The sequence below is a fragment of the Medicago truncatula genome, chromosome 8 (genome assembly GCF_003473485.1).
Source record: "Medicago truncatula cultivar Jemalong A17 chromosome 8, MtrunA17r5.0-ANR, whole genome shotgun sequence".
NCBI lineage: Eukaryota > Viridiplantae > Streptophyta > Magnoliopsida > Fabales > Fabaceae > Medicago > Medicago truncatula.
The window spans coordinates 11,140,892-11,160,382 of record NC_053049.1 but is presented as its reverse complement, the minus strand read 5'-3'; the positions used below and the strand labels follow the sequence as shown (position 1 = coordinate 11,160,382).

At 31.7% G+C, this 19,491-nt stretch overlaps 2 protein-coding genes across 3 annotated transcripts; both read right to left on the bottom strand.

The window, feature by feature from the left end:
• Nucleotides 1–1,283: 1,283 nt before the first annotated feature.
• Nucleotides 1,284–5,804, bottom strand: LOC25500851 (ferric reduction oxidase 2). Of its 2 annotated transcripts, XM_013589346.3 has the most exons (8): nucleotides 5,648–5,804; nucleotides 5,419–5,524; nucleotides 5,115–5,309; nucleotides 4,394–4,628; nucleotides 3,261–3,588; nucleotides 2,601–2,844; nucleotides 1,781–2,481; nucleotides 1,284–1,687 (listed from the first exon to the last, which is right to left on the bottom strand). In XM_013589346.3, exons 1-8 carry the CDS (start codon nucleotides 5,802–5,804, stop codon nucleotides 1,548–1,550), a joined length of 2,106 nt encoding a protein of 701 aa, XP_013444800.2. In that variant the 3' UTR covers nucleotides 1,284–1,547. The 2 variants fall into 2 exon arrangements, with proteins under 2 accessions (XP_013444800.2, XP_013444801.2); XM_013589347.3 differs by having other exon boundaries at nucleotides 1,284–2,481.
• Nucleotides 5,805–13,305: 7,501 nt separating this feature from the next.
• Nucleotides 13,306–17,667, bottom strand: LOC25500849 (uncharacterized). The gene is made up of 3 exons (XM_013589344.3): nucleotides 16,723–17,667; nucleotides 13,778–14,317; nucleotides 13,306–13,632 (listed from the first exon to the last, which is right to left on the bottom strand). The coding sequence occupies exons 1-3, from the start codon at nucleotides 17,548–17,550 to the stop codon at nucleotides 13,531–13,533; spliced, it is 1,470 nt and encodes a 489-aa protein (XP_013444798.1). The 5' UTR covers nucleotides 17,551–17,667; the 3' UTR covers nucleotides 13,306–13,530.
• Nucleotides 17,668–19,491: the final 1,824 nt, after the last annotated feature.

Below are 19,491 nucleotides of genomic sequence, written 5' to 3'. Positions count from 1 at the left end.
CCTTGGATAGGAATGGAACTGCGTGTTCCCCCTGCTGCCCCCGGATGCTTTGTCTCTTCAAAGTTATTCGGTAGGTCATTTGATTCATCAAGATACGAAGACTTGGAATGAAGAACTTGTAAGATTTATTTTTGAGGCAGGTACAGCTCAACAAATATTGGATACGCCGTTATTTCCGCAACTGAATGAGGATAAGATGGTTTGGAAACCCGAGAAGAATGAACAATATTCGGTTAGGAGTACTTACCGGATTTTTGTGGAAGAGATTGTGGATGTTTCTCATTTGCACAGGAATGGTTTTTCGGGTGGAATTTGGAATTTAAAAGTTCCACCTAAGGCTAAGAATATGGTATGGTGAGTTTGTAGAGAGTGTTTACCTACTTGTGTGCGTTTGAAGTCCAGAGGAGTAAACTGTCTGTCGTCTTGTGTTTTTTGTCACGACCCTCACGCGGACTGTTATCATCTGTTTTTCCGCTGCTGTACAGCAGTTGGTATTTGGAGAAGTAAAGGTTTATGGCAGGTGATAGAACCGCTTCTGCATAGATTTGATGATGCGTCGGAAATTATATTCTATCTTTTGGAACATGGTACAGCGGTGCAATACGAACTAGTAACAATTATGTGGAGCATTTGGAAGAGTAGGAATAATAAATTATGGCAGCAAGTAACAGAATCAAATGGAAATATAATTGAGCGAGCAAAGCATCTTCTTGAAGATTGGAGAAATGCAAACAAGAAGCAGCAGGCGCAGGCTTATCAGCAAGGAAACGCAGCTGCTGTCATGCAGCCTATTATACAGCAGGTCACGGCAGGGAGAATTGAAGAGAACAGGTGGAAGAAACCAAGGCGTGGAAGGCTGAAATGTAATGTGGATGCTTCGTTCTCATCTTCCACCAACAAAGTGGGTGTTGGTATGTGCACAAGGGACGAAGAGGGACGTTTTGTTCGTGCAAAAACAATGTGACACACGCCGTAGTGTGCAGTTGATATTGGAGAAGCTTTGGGGCTACATCACGCTATTCGTTGGGTTCATGAGTTACAGCTTCAAAATGTTGATTTTGAGGTAGATTCGAAGCGCGTAGCTGACTATTTCAACCAAGGCAATGGTGATGTCACAGAATTTGGGATCATTATGGATAGTAATAGGCACTATTGTTCTCTTTTTTTACCAAACTCTCGTGTTGAGTTTTCTAGGAGGCAAGCGAATAGGGTTCCGTATATTTGATGATGTTCCAACATGTATTAACGATTTGATATCTAATGAAATGCTATAAGCATATTTCTTTCAACAAAAAAAAAAGTGGTGAATGTGACAATACTTTATTCCTCAGCCAAATACTGGTTTAAACAGCGATGATACAATAATTTCTCTTCCTTGAATCAAGGAAAAATAATTAAAAAGGAAACAACTGAAAACCACTAGAAGCATTAGTAATGATAGAAAAGAAAATAATTAAAGTACAAGGTTTCTCCAAAATTGACAAACAAATTATACAGATTTATGAATCACTGAAAGATTTGCACCCTTTCTATTAGAATGAGCAAGATTACCAAGTAAAACTGATTGATTCAAAATGCAAATTTTCAACTAAACCAGATGAGCAAATGGAAGCAACTTCCTGCCTCATTTGTTTAGGTCCTGAAACAAGAACTCCCACACTTGACCCTTTCATTTCAAATAGAAGTCCTGCAAAACAAAAGAGTGATTTCAATTCATAGAGATAAATGGAGATTCTTGTAAATATATCAAAAATATTTTCTCTAGAGATAAATGACTTACTTTTAAGATCAGGTCTTTGACCATAATGCACATTGGTAGCTTCAACAAGGGACTGATATGGAAGGCTTTCTAATTCTCTATCAGCATTGTAAATCATTGAACTTGGTGAGACTGTTGGTGATGACCCTTCCAAGTTCTGAATCTGTTTTGCTTCTTTAGCATTTTGTTTGTTCCACAAGACAGCTACACTTGAAACAACAGCTATCGACACACATATTACTAGCATGTTAAGGAATGCCCTTAAAGGATCCGAGAATATTGCATTCGTGTTATGATCGATAGGGAAAATGTAGTAACGAGTAATGACCCCGATTATAATAAGGAAGATGATGAAAGAGGAAGAGATTATTGCGCCAAGCCAAAGCCAACTGTTTGGACCTAACATAGCATGTATTGGTTCATCGGATGGATTTGGCTTGAGCCATAGAGTTTGGGGATGAATTGGAGTATCTGGTTTAAACTCTTTGTCTCTTGTGATGTATGCCTCAATTTGTAATTGAATATTAGAAATGTCACATGTGCCAGAAATTGGTAGGATCAAATCTAGCATTGATAGACATGAAGTGTTTTTGAAGGAACATATTAAGACAATGTTTGGTGTTTTGCATTTGAATGTATTGCTAAGATATATTAACTCTCTAATTATTGAGAAAAATGGTGTGATTCCACTTCCTCCACTCACCATCACAAGTGTGTCATGCCTGATACAAGACAAACAGAAAATACTGTGTGAAAAATCAATGAAATTATTTCTAACAAAGCAAAAGACATTGTTATATCTATACTTCAAATTGGTTTTAATTTTTTAAGATGTAGAGACCTTAGATAATTGGTAGAAGCAGGTCCATAAGGACCTTCAACAGATATTCCAAGGCGACCGATAGGCGAAGGATTTGAAAGCAACTGGTAGAGCTTCTGTGTCCAAGCTCCTCCACATTTAATGACAACACTTAGCTTTTCCGGCTCCAATTTACTATTAGAAGTAACGGTAAATGGATGCCATTGCAACTTTGATATGCTTGGTACATTTATGAACATCACACTTGTGGGATTATAAGTCAATCCTGCGAAAAACATATCACATAAGCTCTTAAAAAAATATAAGCTGCAAATAATGTATGAATATGTCATAAGTAATTTCCATAAGCTCTCAAACAGTTGCGTTAGTAGATAAGCTCAAATAAATTAGGGTTAATGGTGCTTTACCCCCCTGTAATATAGGTCATTTTTTGTTTTTCCCCTGTAAAATATTTGTTTTTTATTTATCCCCTGTAAAATATACTTTTTTTGGTCGTTTTTTTATGACCTATTAGGGGGGTATTCCAAAAAAAAAAATATTTTACAGGGGGGTAAATCAAAAAAAATATTTTACAGGGGGAAAACCAAAAATGACCTATATTACAGGGGGATAAAGCACCATTAACCCAATAAATTAAGTCGAATAGGACCTACGAGTTTACTTGAAGATAATGTTAATTACCATGTCCCTTAGAGAAGTTGAGTTCTACACCTTCACAAGGCAAAATACGAGATGAAAGCAAACGAACACCGCGCCTAGATTGTAAGAACCTTAGGAAACGATCAACCAAGAAGAGGTAAAAACTAGGGAGCATAGTGAAGGAAAAGGAAATGTCAACATGAAATATGTAGAAGATGATGAAGATTATGTAGAGGTGATGTGTGTAAAAAAAGAGCTCAAAGAATTTTCTCCTAATTCTGGGAATGGTTGCAATCCACAGGAACAAACCAGCAAGCAAAGATATCTCTCCAGCCAAATTTGATACTCCATCTTTGGTCCATATCAACATCTGCAATAAATTAAAGGCATAGCCCTGTGAGCTAAATACAATACTAAAGACAAAGATAACTTGAAAAGGTATTCATGAGACTTGTATACATTTTTTTTTTTAATAAGGAAAAAATTTATGTGAATTGGGCTTTAGGCTAATCAAGGTGACGACAAACATCAAAATTCATCGAGCGTTAGTAGAGGTGCTTATAGATTATTTTTGTTGTTCATCGAGCATAAATAGATGTGCTTACAGATCACTCATTAAAGAGGTCCTTCTGCTGGCAATGAAAGTTGAACCGACTTTCTTGTCAGGTATGAATATTTTTATTTTTATTTTTAAAAGTTAATATTCAATTTAAGGACTACCACTTATTCGAGTATCCAATCTCCCTGATCACTTGTGAGGGTCTCATTTAAAGTCAAAGCAAAGCTTTATACTTACCAGTTCACTAAAATAGACATCTTGGGAGTCGAACTTGAGATATTGAAAGAAACACATTCTAAGATCTCAAGTCAACATCATCGTACCAACTCAAATGGGTTAACTCTTGTATACATTTTTTTTTTTCTGGTGGCCTGGGTTCGAATCCCGAACCTTGTATATATTATGCATTGTTCCTACCAACTGAGTTAAGCTCGCATGGACTTGTATACATTTTCTTTAGCAATAAAATGTTAATTTTCAAAAATGTATTAATTTAATCTTAATCTTACTCTTGGATTAACTCTTGTGAATGGAAATTAAAACATTACACACTATTTAAATCACAAGTACGTAGGGATCTAGTCTTAGTCTTGATTATAATTTATGACTAACTAACCTCTGACATTTTATTAGTAGATGCCCAATAGGTGATGTAACAAATTCCATGAGTTGTGAAAATTGCCATAAGTATGTGTCCAAGCCAAATATGATATTTGATGCAACCTTCAGAAGTGAGGCCAAATATTGGTAGGACAGATGATCCACGTGTCACCGGGAAAAACAAGAATGCCAAACATATGTTCCCAACAAGACCTAACCATATTCCCACACTATACAACTTCTCTTGCTCACTGTAAAAAAAAAAAAAAAAAAAAACACCACAATATAACATTACAATATTGTGAAAAACTATGATCAACTTTTTTCAAATAACTAAAAATATTGTATTGATAATAGTTCAAGAAACAGCATATGGAATGCTACTTAACCTTTAATAGATGCCACAAGATATTTTTACGGTTTAGGTTTAAGTTTTTGAGATTAATTTTAAAGTTGATGGTAAAATATCTGAGTTTTTTTTATTAAGATTGAGCTACCTTTCAAATAGACGATTTCAAGAATCAAACTCATAATATTTTCTTAAAGAAGAGATATGTTGTCAACCTTTCAACATTTTATTGGTGATTCAAAACCTATTTAATATGTATGAGATACTCCATCATGTCCTTTTTATAAACAAAATTATTTTACTTCACACATGTTAAGAATTTATTTATAATTACAAATACTTCCTTATAAGCTATGGTAATTAAGTGTTTGGTACAAAGAAATATTACACTGTATTGCCGTACTCTGCCGCTGTTTTTGCTACTGTTTTAAAACCGATGTGCAAATAAGTTGTAAAAGACCAAACAAGAAGTGCAATGAACATGAGCAAGAATGCTATTTCTGTGATAGAAACAATTCCAAGAGGTCCTTTTACAAGCATTGGACGGTTCCATATGGTTGTCCCATGTTTCTTCCCATTGCGACTGATTGTGCAAAAAAATACATATATTAATTAGATGGAAATTAAGTATATATTAAAATCATACAATAGCACAAATAGGATAACTAGATTAAGGTTAAAAAAAATATTACATTTCTATGTTGCTCTCATTTGATGATTTTTTGGCTATGTGGAGATAGACACATCCCAAAGTAGCAATTAACAAGACTGGAAAAGTGTACATGAGGATCGTTTCACCTAATATAAGAACAATTAATATTATATGAATATTATTATGTTAATTAATCAACATAAAGTAGTTAATGAACAAGCATGCATACAAAAAATGAAATGCATAATATTTGAATAAAAATTATATACCTTGTGCACCAAAATAGGTAGGATCAGCTTTGCCACGGATTTTAGGAAACCATTTTAGATTGAAAGTATTTGTAGGCATCATTATCCAAATCATAATACAACCCAGAAATAATAGCACCACTAATAACCTTATTATAGATTGAGCCTCACGAGCCATATTTTTTCCTTCTTTTGGGTCGTATGTGAAAGTGGGAAATTTAATTGTTTGGAGAGAAGAAGAGACAATTTTTCATATGGATGAGGAATATTATGAGCCGAACTTTACATATTTATAGTTAATAATTAGAATTAAGTCAAAAATAATTATTATAATGGAACAATTAGCAACATGTACATTTATAAATATTTTCAAATACAGAAGGAATGTCGACAAAATATTTAAAGATTAATCTGATATGATGGATTTCTCACACATCGTTTTAGAAAGGTAATGTAAATAACTTGTAAGTGCATTTTAAATTTGGAGGAGAAAAACATTATTTCTAGGCTTGCAACACTAGAAGGAAAAAAAACAAAAAAGCATGATTCATGTCCCACAGATACGTACAAAGTTTGGAATGTAGAAATTAATATAAAATTATTTTTTATTAGATTACGTGTGACACAAAATATAAATGTTGGTCTTATATACTTTACAGTTGACATGAATGGGAATGTAACCGTTTCAGTTGTGAATAATGCCAAATGAAAGAATCAACAAAATGCTCAAGGTAAGGGAATGCATTGCAGTGTAATTACGAGCATTATTTTGCCGTATTATGTCATTTGCAGCTCATAGTAGACACACTTATTCTTTTTTGAAGGAAGACACAATTATTTTTATTTTTTTTAAGAAGCCAAAAAGCATTATATTAATCAAACGATCAAGTCCTCCAAGCATAAGAAGTGTAAAAAATAGACTCAGATGACATTTAAACAATTACAACACAACAATGGATAAAACACATGTTGAAAAAAGCAAGTAAACAAACTAGTTAAGAAAATGCTCACAAACATATAAGGGATTGCACCACCAAAAATGATAGTCGAAAACGAAGGTGGCATATATCACATTCAACCATTAAAAAGATGGAAGCTTAACTTTGTCAAGTAAATGTTGCGGGTTTTTCTCCTCATATTAAAAAATAATATTGCTTCTTTCTTTCCAAATTACTCAAACACATGAAAGTCAAATTAGATGTATAGCAGATCATACTACCAAAAAAAAAAAGATGTAAAGCCGATCTAGAATTCTTAGAGCATCCTCCTATATGTCTAAATTGAATTAAATGATACATGAGGCACGCCAAATTCACCGCATCGAAACATATCCAATGTGAAACCAATGACTAAAATCTTTCAAAAAAAAATCACATCACAAGAATCGATGGCCCGCATCTTCATGGTTACCACAACCTCCCACACAAAGTTGTTCATTAGTTTGAAGCACACTCCCACCCAAATAAGTTATTTGTTGTAGAAATACAATTACGAAGCAGCAACAAGAAGGAAAAAAAAAAAAAAAAAAAAAAACCCTTACTTTCAAATGGACCACTTTAAGCCAAATAATGTACGTAGTTTCAGAAAGAGTTGAGATCCGTTGAAGCCAAGTAATAATAAGTGTCACTTACAATATATTTTTTAAACGAATGTAAATGTCATTGTCTTCCACACCAACCTTTAAAACGATAGAGTATAACAAGACATTACACTCTCTCACCTGCTCTTTCTCCCAAGCCAATAACTCTTATCCATTGTCAGGCTTCCACACCCTCACCCCAACCTAAAGAACCCATCTCTGCAACCGTCGACAACTTATTTTCAGTTAAGTCAAATAGCCTTCACAGCTAAGTCCATTTTTTTGACATTTTCAATATTTTTTCAAAATAAGTTCATTTCAAGAGGCTTACATGCATCTCCTTATTAGTAAGTTGAAATGAACACATATTTTAGAAATTGAAAACATCAAATATTTTCAAAGTAAATGGGACATTATTTTCTCAAAAAAATGGTAAAAATAAGATTTTGCAAAGAAAACATGCATTATGAAAAAAAAAATAGAAAATAAAGTTTTCGGATGTCATAAATTGAAAACTGAAATGTTATAAATTAGAAAATAATGTTTTTTTCCGGATATTATGAAATGTTGTACAACTTAAGTTTCCGGATAAATATTTTCTTTCAAAAAAAAAAAAGTTTCCGGATAAATATTTGAATTTTCTGTTTGAAAATTTATCTTTACAAATTCTATATTTATATTTATTTTATTGAAAATTTATATCTTAATATATGGAGACTTATGTTATTAAACATTATATTTGGATTTTTAACATAAAAATATGATTTTTATTTTATTTTTTTGAGAGAATAAAACTATGATTATGAAAAGTACTCACAAACTTGATGGTTAATTTTTTTGTTAATTTTTCTGTCATTAGATAATTGATCTTTACCCCTTATGCACGTAAGCTCATCCACTAAAACTTTTTTTTAATTTCCCATCATAAATTAATTTATTCACCTTTTTTTGTCAAACAATTGTTGCGTCACTATTCTAAACAATTTCAATTTGCTAATACTTTCGCAAATGTTGTCTCTCTATTCTTTCTCACACACAGCGTAGTTGAAGCCACAAATCATGCCTGTGTAGCAAATTTTCGTATGCTTTCCTTTTCACTTAAATCATGAAAGAAAAAAGAATTGTGTTTTGCTGACTTCATCTTCATTCCAGAACCAAGATTTTGAAGTGGAAATTAACTTGAATGTGATCAACTTATCCTTAAGATAAACAGAGTTAAAATAATAAAATAAAATAAAAACTACTTATTAGAATTGATGATTTAACATGCAGCCTAATTAATGATGTAGCCAATTCAATATCTATATATAACCAAATATCCTATTATATTTTATTAATAATTAAAATTGTGCATCCAGAAGTCCTAGCTCAACTGGAAAAATGCCGAAATTGTTAGGCCGGATGCCATGATCGGAGTTCGAACCCCGGTACCTCCACTTGTGTGTGTGGGTTTATAATGGTTTTGTCATTTCGTCTATTTACCAAAAAAAAAAATTAAATTGTGCAAATAGTGTTATGGGTAGGCCGATAATTTTGTTAATATATAACAAATGTTAGTAATTAATATTTTTAATAGTTTTTCTTCTATTTAAAAGATGGAACCAATAAAAACACTATTAGGTTAGGTCCAGAAGGAAAAAAAAACAAATAACATGTTTCACGTCCGTATACATACAGTATATGGAATGTAGAAATTATTATTTTGCATGAGATTACGTAATGCTGAGGCTCATATGGAGAGTTGACATAAATAGAAGGTTAGCTTAACTTGTCATTAATGTCGAATGAAAGAATCAGGCCGTAAATGTTAAAGGTCAATCATTTCATTATACTACCCCTACTATTATTTTATCAACATACTACCTCTAAAGAAGAAGAAAAAATTAAGAAGAAACTAAATTAGTCCATTCAAATTGACATCGGAGAGAATCAAATATGAGCCATCGAAGAGGAACATACTTCCATATCTCAAGTCAATACCATCAGGCCAACTTAAAAGGGTTAAGAAAAAAGTATATTAAGACAAAGACTTTGTTTGATTAAAAAAATAGCAAATAGTTAGATAAGTTATAAGTTGATAAAGAATGAGCTTATGGCAGATAAGCTAACTAATAAACTAAATAAGTTAGTTTTTTTACTGTTTGATTGAATTTTAAAGTGTTCGGTATAAAATTAAAAGTTGAATTACTTAATAAATAAATAAAATGACTAAATAAGTTAGTTGATCAAATTGAAAGTTGTTTCGTATAAAATTAACAATTGAACTACTTAATAAGTAAAAAATGACTGAATAAGCTAGTTGATTGAATTTGAAATATTTAGTATAAATTTAACAATTGAAAATATTTTATTTCTTTTCAATTAAGATAGTGAAGGTAAAAAATAAGAAGAAACATGGTCTAAGCCAAGGTGGTTGATCATATACTGCAAATTATATACAAACTAACATCTTGGACATTAGCTAGGGTTAAATAAGACAAGGGGTCTGGAGGTGGAGTCACCAAGGCAGCACGTAGCGGGATACGTTTCATGGTTCTAACGAATATCTCACCCAAAGGTACTGCAAACTATATAGGGAAACCCCCAAGGCTGACGAATCAAAAGGTATTGATTGAGGATAAGCATGCTAGGGAAACTCTGGATTCCTTGCTGATCATCGTAAGTGATGGGGCCATGGTGGACGAGGGGTTGCAAAATGGCGGGACATATGAAAACCTACGTGTAATTATTCTTTTATTGATTAAGGATGAGACACTCTCTGCCTCTACATATAGGATTCTAAGAATGAGGAGGCCCTTCACATCACCATGACTTTTATATTTCTTTCTTTATTTTGTTGCATTATGTAAATGATGATTTGATGAATGTTGGTCATTTCGAATGAATGACTTTATTTTCAATGATTTGTGACATTTTATAAATGAATGAATGATAGTGTGAATTAATGAATGTAGTGGCCAAAACAAATACATAAAACTGAGTTTTTGAAACTGTGCATGTTTTCTCTCTGTAAGTGATAGTTAATTGTCGTTGTTGGGACGACAATTAACTATCTGTGTTTCCACAATTGCAAGCAACTAATGTAGTCCAGCGAACGGTAGTTAACTGTCATTGGCGGTATTTTCGTCTTTTTAGGGTGCCTAAAGAGAAACTTTCTAGATATTATAACTGGACACTCGTAATTTAGCTTGATTGGCCCTCAATTAGCCCAATTAATTGTACCTGGTTTGATTGTCTTCCTTATGTAATTTGCACCCCCCTCCTATTTGGGTGTGGGTTTTGTTAGTTGCTAAGTAATAATAAAGTTGTCTTTGTTTAAAAAAGATTAGACAAAGCTTTTTTTTAGGGGAAGATTAGACAAAGCTTGGTAGGTTTGATCCAATTCGTTTAATACAAAATGTAGATAGACATAAAGTTTGGGTTGAATATTATTTTGACCCAAAAAAAAAAAACTAGAAAATTTGTTCGGCAAAAGGTGGATGAACACGAAAAATGTTTTAGATTTTAATAGAGTTTGAGTTTTTTTTTAACTAAAGTTACTACTACAAATTAAATAATTAGTGGCATCCAGAAGTCCTAACTCAACTGACAAAATATCGAAATTGTTAGGTCGAATGTCATGACTGGGGTTCGAACCCCGGTTCCACCACTTATATGTGTGAGTTTATAATTGCTTTGTCATTTCATCTATCTACCAAAAAAATTAATGACAAAAATTAAAAGTGAAGTGCTTTAAATTTTGTCAGCTACAAGGAATTCGCTAAGGACCAATTCGGGGTGGTTCTTCTGTTTTTAGGCTTTGAAATTTTCAAATACCAAAATCAGTTTGAAATATAAACATATAAATAAATACTCCTCAGAATTTTATTTTTTTTGTCAAGTGGTTAGAAATTCACTTTTTTCAAGTTGAATAAGTGAATGTATCCGACATTCAAACTCCGACTCCTCATATATTATACATTGTCTCTAGCAACTGAGTTAAGTTCATGGAGACTTGTCATAACATCTCTTAATCCAAACAATTCATATCATTAAGTTTACAAAGCAACAAAATATTACACATATATAATGTATTTATTTAGTAGTGATTCTAATAATCGATGGTCGTCAGTGTGGGGGTTGTTGTGGACGTAGTGGTAGTTAGAATGATAGTTTTTTTTTTTTTGAGCAAAGTTAGAATGATAGTTAGTAGTGGTCGGATTGGTAATGGATGGAGTGGTGATCGATATCGACAATCTGAGTAAAGGTTAAAGGTGGTAGAAGTGATCGTTGACGATGGTAAGAGTGATGATCATATTGATAGTCAATGTTGGTTAAATTGGAGAATGGAGGTAGATGAAGTGGTGGTTGGTGGTGGTGGTGGTGATTATAGTGGTGATCAACGGTGGTCTGAAGTGGTCAAAGTAGTGGTCGGCAACCACTAGCGCAAAATGTTCTTTTATGTTAGCGTTAAAAAACAAAAACATGAACCATAAAACCTGTTTTTATGGTTTTGAGATCTAAGTGAAAATTGTTTTCAAATTAATAAAAAAAATCTATTCAACCCCATATTAACCAAACATGTTGTTTTCAACATGAGTAATGATATTTGTACAACCATTTAGTGACAACTTTTGTGACAATTTTTTTTTTACGGTTAAATATATTTTTGGTCCCTATAAATATATCAACTTTTCGTTTTAGTCCCTCTAAAAAATTTCTTCAACTTTTAGTCCCTAAAAAATTTTCCATCTTCACTTTTGATCCCTCCTTAAAAATAAACTAATGTAGAATTAATATTTCTTAATACAATTTTCCAGAAAAATTCATAATATTATAAGAATCATTCCAAAAAAAATTTAGAATTTTTTAACAAAACATGAATTTAATATGAATTTTTATTTTTTTTACGGTTAAAAATTCATATTTAACCTTATCAAACAACTAAGGCATCGAATACTCCTTATGATTAAAAACCTTGTCATTTCGCTCTTACTAGATGACCCACACACAGGTAAAGCAAATTAAGTGCAAAAAAGATCGCACCGCTTTCGAACCCCATGTTGACATAGCATAATGATCGAAATTGTATGAAATATTGTGAGGGTCTACCGAAGAGAACCCCAACCAACCACGAACCAAATACTAAAGCAAACCAACTTCAAGTTGCATTCGCTGTCAGTGCTGGTATCCCTTCATTTCACAACTTCAAGTACATCCTGGAACCTGAAGATCACTTTCATCTTCACGATCCATTGATCAAAGTTCTTGCCTTCAAAGATTGGTAGATGCGCAGGAATATTGTTGTTATCAGTTGTCATTCTTCACGAATTCTCTAACAACAATGAACGAACTAGGCTCTGTTATACCAATTTGATGGAACAATGTATGAAATTAGAATGAAACCAACACTTAAAACTGTGTTCAATTGAAGAAGATGGAATTGAGATGATGGGTTTCTATGGTTTTGAGAGAAAAAATAGATATGAGTAAAAGACTTGTGTAATTTTATTGAATGAATTGTCATATATTTACAACACATGAGTGAGTATATATACAACTGAACGTTGTAACAAACTCCTCTAACAAACTAACTACCTTGATTAACACGCTAACCAAAGTTTGTTACTAGACTCCTTCTGAAGACATCAGAAGCTACACATCAAAAGCTACACTTCAGAAGTTAAAACTAACTAAACTGAATTATTAAATCAATAATACCGACAAATTAAAAATAAACATACTAACATTGATTCTTTCATGATAAAATAAAAGGTCATGTTACATATAAAAGTCATGTTACATATCATGATAGAAAGTCATGTTACCTACAAGGTCATAAAAAAATAGAGAAAAAAATGAATATATCATACAAATATTAAATGAAAAAATATAAACTATTTTTAAACAAAAATTGTTATAAGTTATTTTCATATTATTTGTCGTGCTAATTTTTTTAAGATGTGGGTTCATGTCCACTTAATTTGGCACAACCCATACCAATTCCAAAATGTTGTAACCTGTGCCCCAATTGATGGTTTTATTTTGTTTATATCGTTCAACACCCACTTGTTCCTAACCATTAGGCAGCTGATAAATATTGAAAAATCAAAAATGGTAGTTGGTCTAATAATTTTGAATTGTAAAATTTTGAATCTCATTCTTCATTGTTAGACAATCTATATGCAGTATTAGTATAAGTATAAGATCCTCCTAAAATTATGAACTTCGGTCAAAACAATTACACTTTTTTCCAAAGCAGAAAGTCAAGTAATTTGGACTTCTAGCACTCATCCTTGACTTCATTTGCGGCCAAAAAATTTACCAAAAATTTTTGTTAAGAAGTCTACAATTCAACAGCTTCATCCTCTCTACATTCCCCCACATCAATCACCATAGTTCCCTTCCTCTTTGAATCTTGAATCCTGCAACAATTTCTTCTTGGAGACTGCTCAAAACACAAAACCATATCAATTTCAGTTGCCAACTCTCACTTTCATTAAAATTTATGTCAAATAAAGCGCGCACGCGCACACACAAACAAAAGAAAGTGACAACATTTAGGTTTTTGAATTAGAGTAATTTGAAAATACCTTGTCCCATAAATTTGGGTTGGTTTTTTTATAAACCACTATCAATTTGATTTGACTCGGATCCTCCATTTTCCACTTGCAATCCGGATTTGATTGAACCCGTACATATCGACTTGCAGTCTCATCTGTATCCTTGTCATATACTGCATTAGACAAGTAATAAACAAATGGCTTCTGACAAACATTTCGGCTGACAGGGCGTGTGTTGAATGGATAGGCAGTATAATCGGCTCGCTTGTACCAATTTAGGAAGGTCCTTGCAGGCATCTCCATCTCCCGGGCAGAGAAAATTCCCCGATATATTTGAACCGCATAGCCCCATGACACAGATATGGTCCAAGTCCGTGTTTTGTCATAGCAAATGGATTGTTGGATGAGTCCGGCCGGGTCCAAATTCATGGGTGCTGTAAGCCGCTTTAGGGCTTGGACCCGGCTAACATTCGGAAAGATGGGCTCGACTACGTCCAAATGATGGAGGGATACCAATGGTGTCACAGGATGGGCTGCTAGAAGCCCAAAGAGATTTCCATACACATCAAACTAGCAAAATTCAACACAAAACATAACAAACAAATGTCAAATTATGAACAAGTTTAATAATGTATAATGAGTAAAGTAGAAAATGTGCTGTCAAACCAACCAACCATTGTCAAATTATGCGGAAGTTTAATAATATAGATAATGACTAAACTTGAAAATGTGCTGTTAAACCAACTAAACCAATGAACATGAGAAAAACAAAGTAATCATATGTTGGATCTAGATTCACAACGCGTTTGTAATGGTATGTGACAACTTGATTAAAGTAGACAATATTAGTACTTTCTCCGTCTCCGTCTCAAATTATAAGTCGATTTGATCATCTCGTTTAAATTAAAAAATGTAATTAATTTTGTATTGAAAAGAGAAATTATTAGTTATTTTACAAAATTAACCTTCATCAATGGTATGAGAATAATATTAATATTTTATTGATATTGTATAACGACTTATAATTTGAGACAATTTTTTTTCTCTAATCAACATATAATTTAGGACGAAATAATAAACCTTTTAGGTGAATTGGAAGATGAACAAAAGGTCATAGTATTATAATGACCGACAATTGACAAGAGTTAACCAATCATGAAGCTAATTGTGGCATAGATATTCATGGTGGGACTATGACGTGCTTTATAGTGTGAGTAAGTGGTGCTAATATTAAATTTGTCTCCTCGTTCATAATTTGAGTGGTGTCGGTTCAACTACATCAATCTCGATGCACATGAAAATTAGCAGAGTGACACGTATATGCTAGTACTATTTTTAGATGTTCACCACAAAATGAAGCTTCTTTGTTTTTAAAGAAAGAAAACAATGTATAAATGATAAATGAGAATCTTAAGAGCAACCGTAGTTGTGGGAGTCCTTGACTTTTAGTATATGTCCTTCATGAACAGCACCTTCAATTAACAAAATAGCGAAGTGTAACTTATAGGATCTAATCTAATCTAAGTTATTATGCATTGCACTATTGAATCACGGACATTCCTCGGATGTAATTTTTTCAAATTATCAGCTGTATCGACGTGCCAGTGTTCGTGTCATGTCTGATGTCCGTATATGTGCTTATAGCCAAAGAGTGACTACTCACCACAAAATGGGAATGAGATATTTTTGACTGCACAAAATACCTAAAGAATTTGAAGTTATGGTCAAACTTGCACATTTTCTGTCGATATTATGGCTTAAAAATTCAACTGTATCAGTAAATAGCATTAAATGATCTAGGCCATACATTTTATCAGAAATAATTATTTGACCCTTTTCTTCTAAGGTCATCTAAAAGAAAACCTTTCATTCATTTAATGTTACCTATCTAACATCTAGCATCTACTGGTTTGTCTTCTTCTGCTATTGCTAAATCTAACGGTAGTGACTTTTTCTATTTTTTGCATCTTTGTGTATCCATTGAACAAGTAGCACATTTTTTACCAGTATTATATTTTTTATATTAAACAATTAACAATACAGTATATTATATCTGCCTCTCAAATTTCTCCACGTCCCGGAGATTATTCTAGGAAAGTTCATTGCATAGATAAATACATAAAAATTCTTCACAAGTTTTTCCAATAGGCATGGCTTATGCTAGTTAGTATAATTTATAAAATAAAATTCTTTTTATTTGCAAAAACACAAATGACCCTCTTATTTTTCTTGTGGCAATAATGAGAAAACAAATTCAAATATACCGGTAAAATATTTATATAAATAAATATGAAAACCCAACAAAAAAATAAATAAATACGAAAAATCTCAAGCAGTTTTTTTCAAATAATAAAAAATTACTACTACTTAATTAATGATTTTTATTTATCTAACAAGTTTATTAAAGTAATAAAAGGTAAAACTTGTAGTAACTTTGTACATTAAGTTAAGTTATTTACAGTCAACCTATAGTCAAAAACAAAGTCAAGCTAATTCTGTCAACAAAAAACTAAACCTGATTCTTTTTAAGGGAACTGAACCTAATTTTTCTTTCCTGAACCTGGAGTATTTTATTTATAGTCAATGATATAATAAAAAAAATCACCACTTTCCTTTTTCTTCTCATTGAATTCAATTTTCCAAATCTCCCGTTAATTAAATTTCCAATCCACTCATGACTTAGCCAAATAATATCTAAAACAAAATGAAAATTACTTGATTAATTGATTGTATTATGCTTTCTCCACTATTATCTTATCCTACATTATTATTTTTATGTTAAGTAATAACCTAGCCTAGCTAGTGACAAGTTAATATACTTTATAAGATGAATAAGTGAGGTCTCTAAAGTTTGAACTCTCGTCCTTATATATATTATACAATGTTCATACTAATTAAGCTAAGTTCAGAGACAGACCTAAAACAAAAGTTTCTACATAAGCGACAAGTAAAAAGGAACAGAGTAACCGACTAACCTGATGAAACCCTTTCTCCTTGGTAAGTGGAATACCAAGCTCAGCCATACAAGCTTGAATCCTATCATCAGAACCATACAAACCAGGATACCTTTGAATACACCTATCTTGCATTTTCTCCAAAGCAACAGCCAAAGGATAACTTATAGCAAATCCACCACCACCATAAGCCATATTATAAGAAAAATAAATATTCTGCAAATGACTCTCTGAATTACTACCAATGTAATAAAATTGATTATGATCATATTTCTTCAAAACATTAACCAAATTCTCAGCAACAAAAAATGTATCATCATCACCCATCACAAACCACCTCACATTTTCCATTCCAAGGCGTACAGTTTCTGACACTATCCTTGAAATCCTTATAGCTGACCTATGACCCTTTGAGTTTTTGTACTTGAATTTTGATGTATCTTCTGAGATCTTCAAAAGTGGTAAAAGATCTTCATCATTAGAATCAATTTTCACTTTTTGTTCTAACCAAACAATGCCACGCATTTGATTTGGTTTCCACCAAAGTTTGATGTATTCTTTTCTCTTTTTCCATAGTTTTGCTGATGCACCTATTCCAAAAACTATATGGGAAATGTTTGTTTTTGTTTGTTTTTTTTCTTCATCTTCAAATGGTTTTTGTGTTGGTAAATTTGTGTGGCTATGAATGATGGGTTTTTGGTTTTGGATATTATCACAATCATAGTTATGAGTAACAAATCTAAGAGAATAAAAAAGGTAAGAGATTGTGATTAAGAGGAAGAAGAAAGTGATGAGCTTTGAGAAAGTGATGGAAGAGTTGTGATCTGGGTCTTTGAAATGGTTTTTCATGGTTTAGAAGAAAAGGGTATTGTTTTAGATTTGGGAAAGTTTGAAGGTTTGAATAGAGAAACCCACCGAATAAGGGAACATGGGATACGAGAAAGTGGTTTGAAAGTAACAAGAAAATTGTCGAACTAGTAATTACCTTGTGTGGATTCTTTCGGGTTTTTTGTTATAAAAATGTATAATTACAAATATAAGAAAAAAATGAAAAACAAATATGTTTTTAGCAAATGAGAAATACATAAAAGAGATATACCCTTCCAAATAAAATATAAATAAAATAGATAGTTAAAAAGTCAATGCATAATATAAGTAGTTAAAATTTAGTCCGTATATATCAACTTTTCAACTAACATGTTGATTTATATTTCATTTCTGAAGGAGTAAGTGTTATTGTTTGTTAATAGAGGTGTAGCATCGTAACAATTGTAGAACCGTTAGATTTGGTTTATTTTGATTACGCGTTTTCTTGACGTGGTAGTACAATTGGAGTACTTTCCATCTTAAAATTCAGAATATTGTATTTATAGCTTTAATATAAACGTGATTTTTCGCCTCAATTTTAGCTTTTATTGTAGTTTCTAAACACACATCCAATCAAGTCTTTAGGGAGAAATTTTTTTCTTTACATCCAATAAATTTGGATTAGTAAATGAATATTTGAGTGATACAAATTGTAAATATGAGAAAATTATAAAAAATTATGGATTTAGTTTATATGTGAAAATATTTATTTCCAAAACATCTATTAAATTAATGAAAAATCAATGAATTTTGTTTAATCTCTGGCGTATTAAAACAAAATGAGTAAATATCTTCTCCATTTATAAATTTTTCAATTTGTTGCAATTTGGAGAGTGATAGACAAAAAAAAAAAAATAAGTGGTGGGTCCTATCATTAAGTGGATCCCACCATCATTATTATTTTTGTCTATCTCTCTCTAAATTGCAACAAATAGAAAAAGTTATAAATGGAAAGAATCTTAACACGTTAAATTGAGTTGTAATCAAACATAGAAAGTCAACCAAAAAAAAGATAGATTGAAATGATACAAAGACGTGAGTGAATAATTAATTTATTGCCACATGATCAAATTGAATGATCAAAATTATAAGTTGATCAAAATTTATGAAGCAGGAGATCAAAACTGGACAGTTGAAAGTGAGGAGATCAAAATTCTAGCTTGACCCAATATGAATACCAAAAATGCATTTAAGCCGATATAAGTTAGTTACACTCTGACCTCCAAGGAAAAAAGAATTGTTTAGGTAATATTTTGAATAGGATGTAGTCTCAAAGGCAAGTTGGCAAATCTAATTATATTGTTTTTTTAGCAAAATAAAAAGTAGATTGAATAAAAAATAGAAATACAGAAAACTGAAAAATCTAATGACACTGTATTTTAAATAATGATATATATATATATATATATATATATATATATATATATATATATATATATATATTACAAAAATAGATTAAAATCAGCATCTTGGTCTTTGAAATTATATGGGCCAAACAATTTTTTCAAAGGACGGGTCAAACAATTTAATGACTTAAATTGTGAAATAATAATGTAATTTTAGTTAATCAGTTTTCGAAATTTACAACCATAATTTTAAAATCTCTATATTAAATGTCATGATTTAATCAATCAAATATTTTAAAGAGCAATGATATTTGTACATCCATTTAATGACAATTTTGGTGACAACTTTGTTTTTCTCTTTTTTGATTGGTTAAAAAATAATAGAGAGAGAAAAGGAAAGAGAGGGGATAAAAACAACATGTGAGTGTGAGAGAAAAAGTTGTCAAAAAATTATAGTAAAATGGTTGTACAAATATCATTTATCTATTTTAAAATGGGAGATTGAAATTGCACCGTTAGAAGTGCGGGAACCAAAATTATGGTTTTGCTAAAATCGAGGGACAAAAATTACAATTAA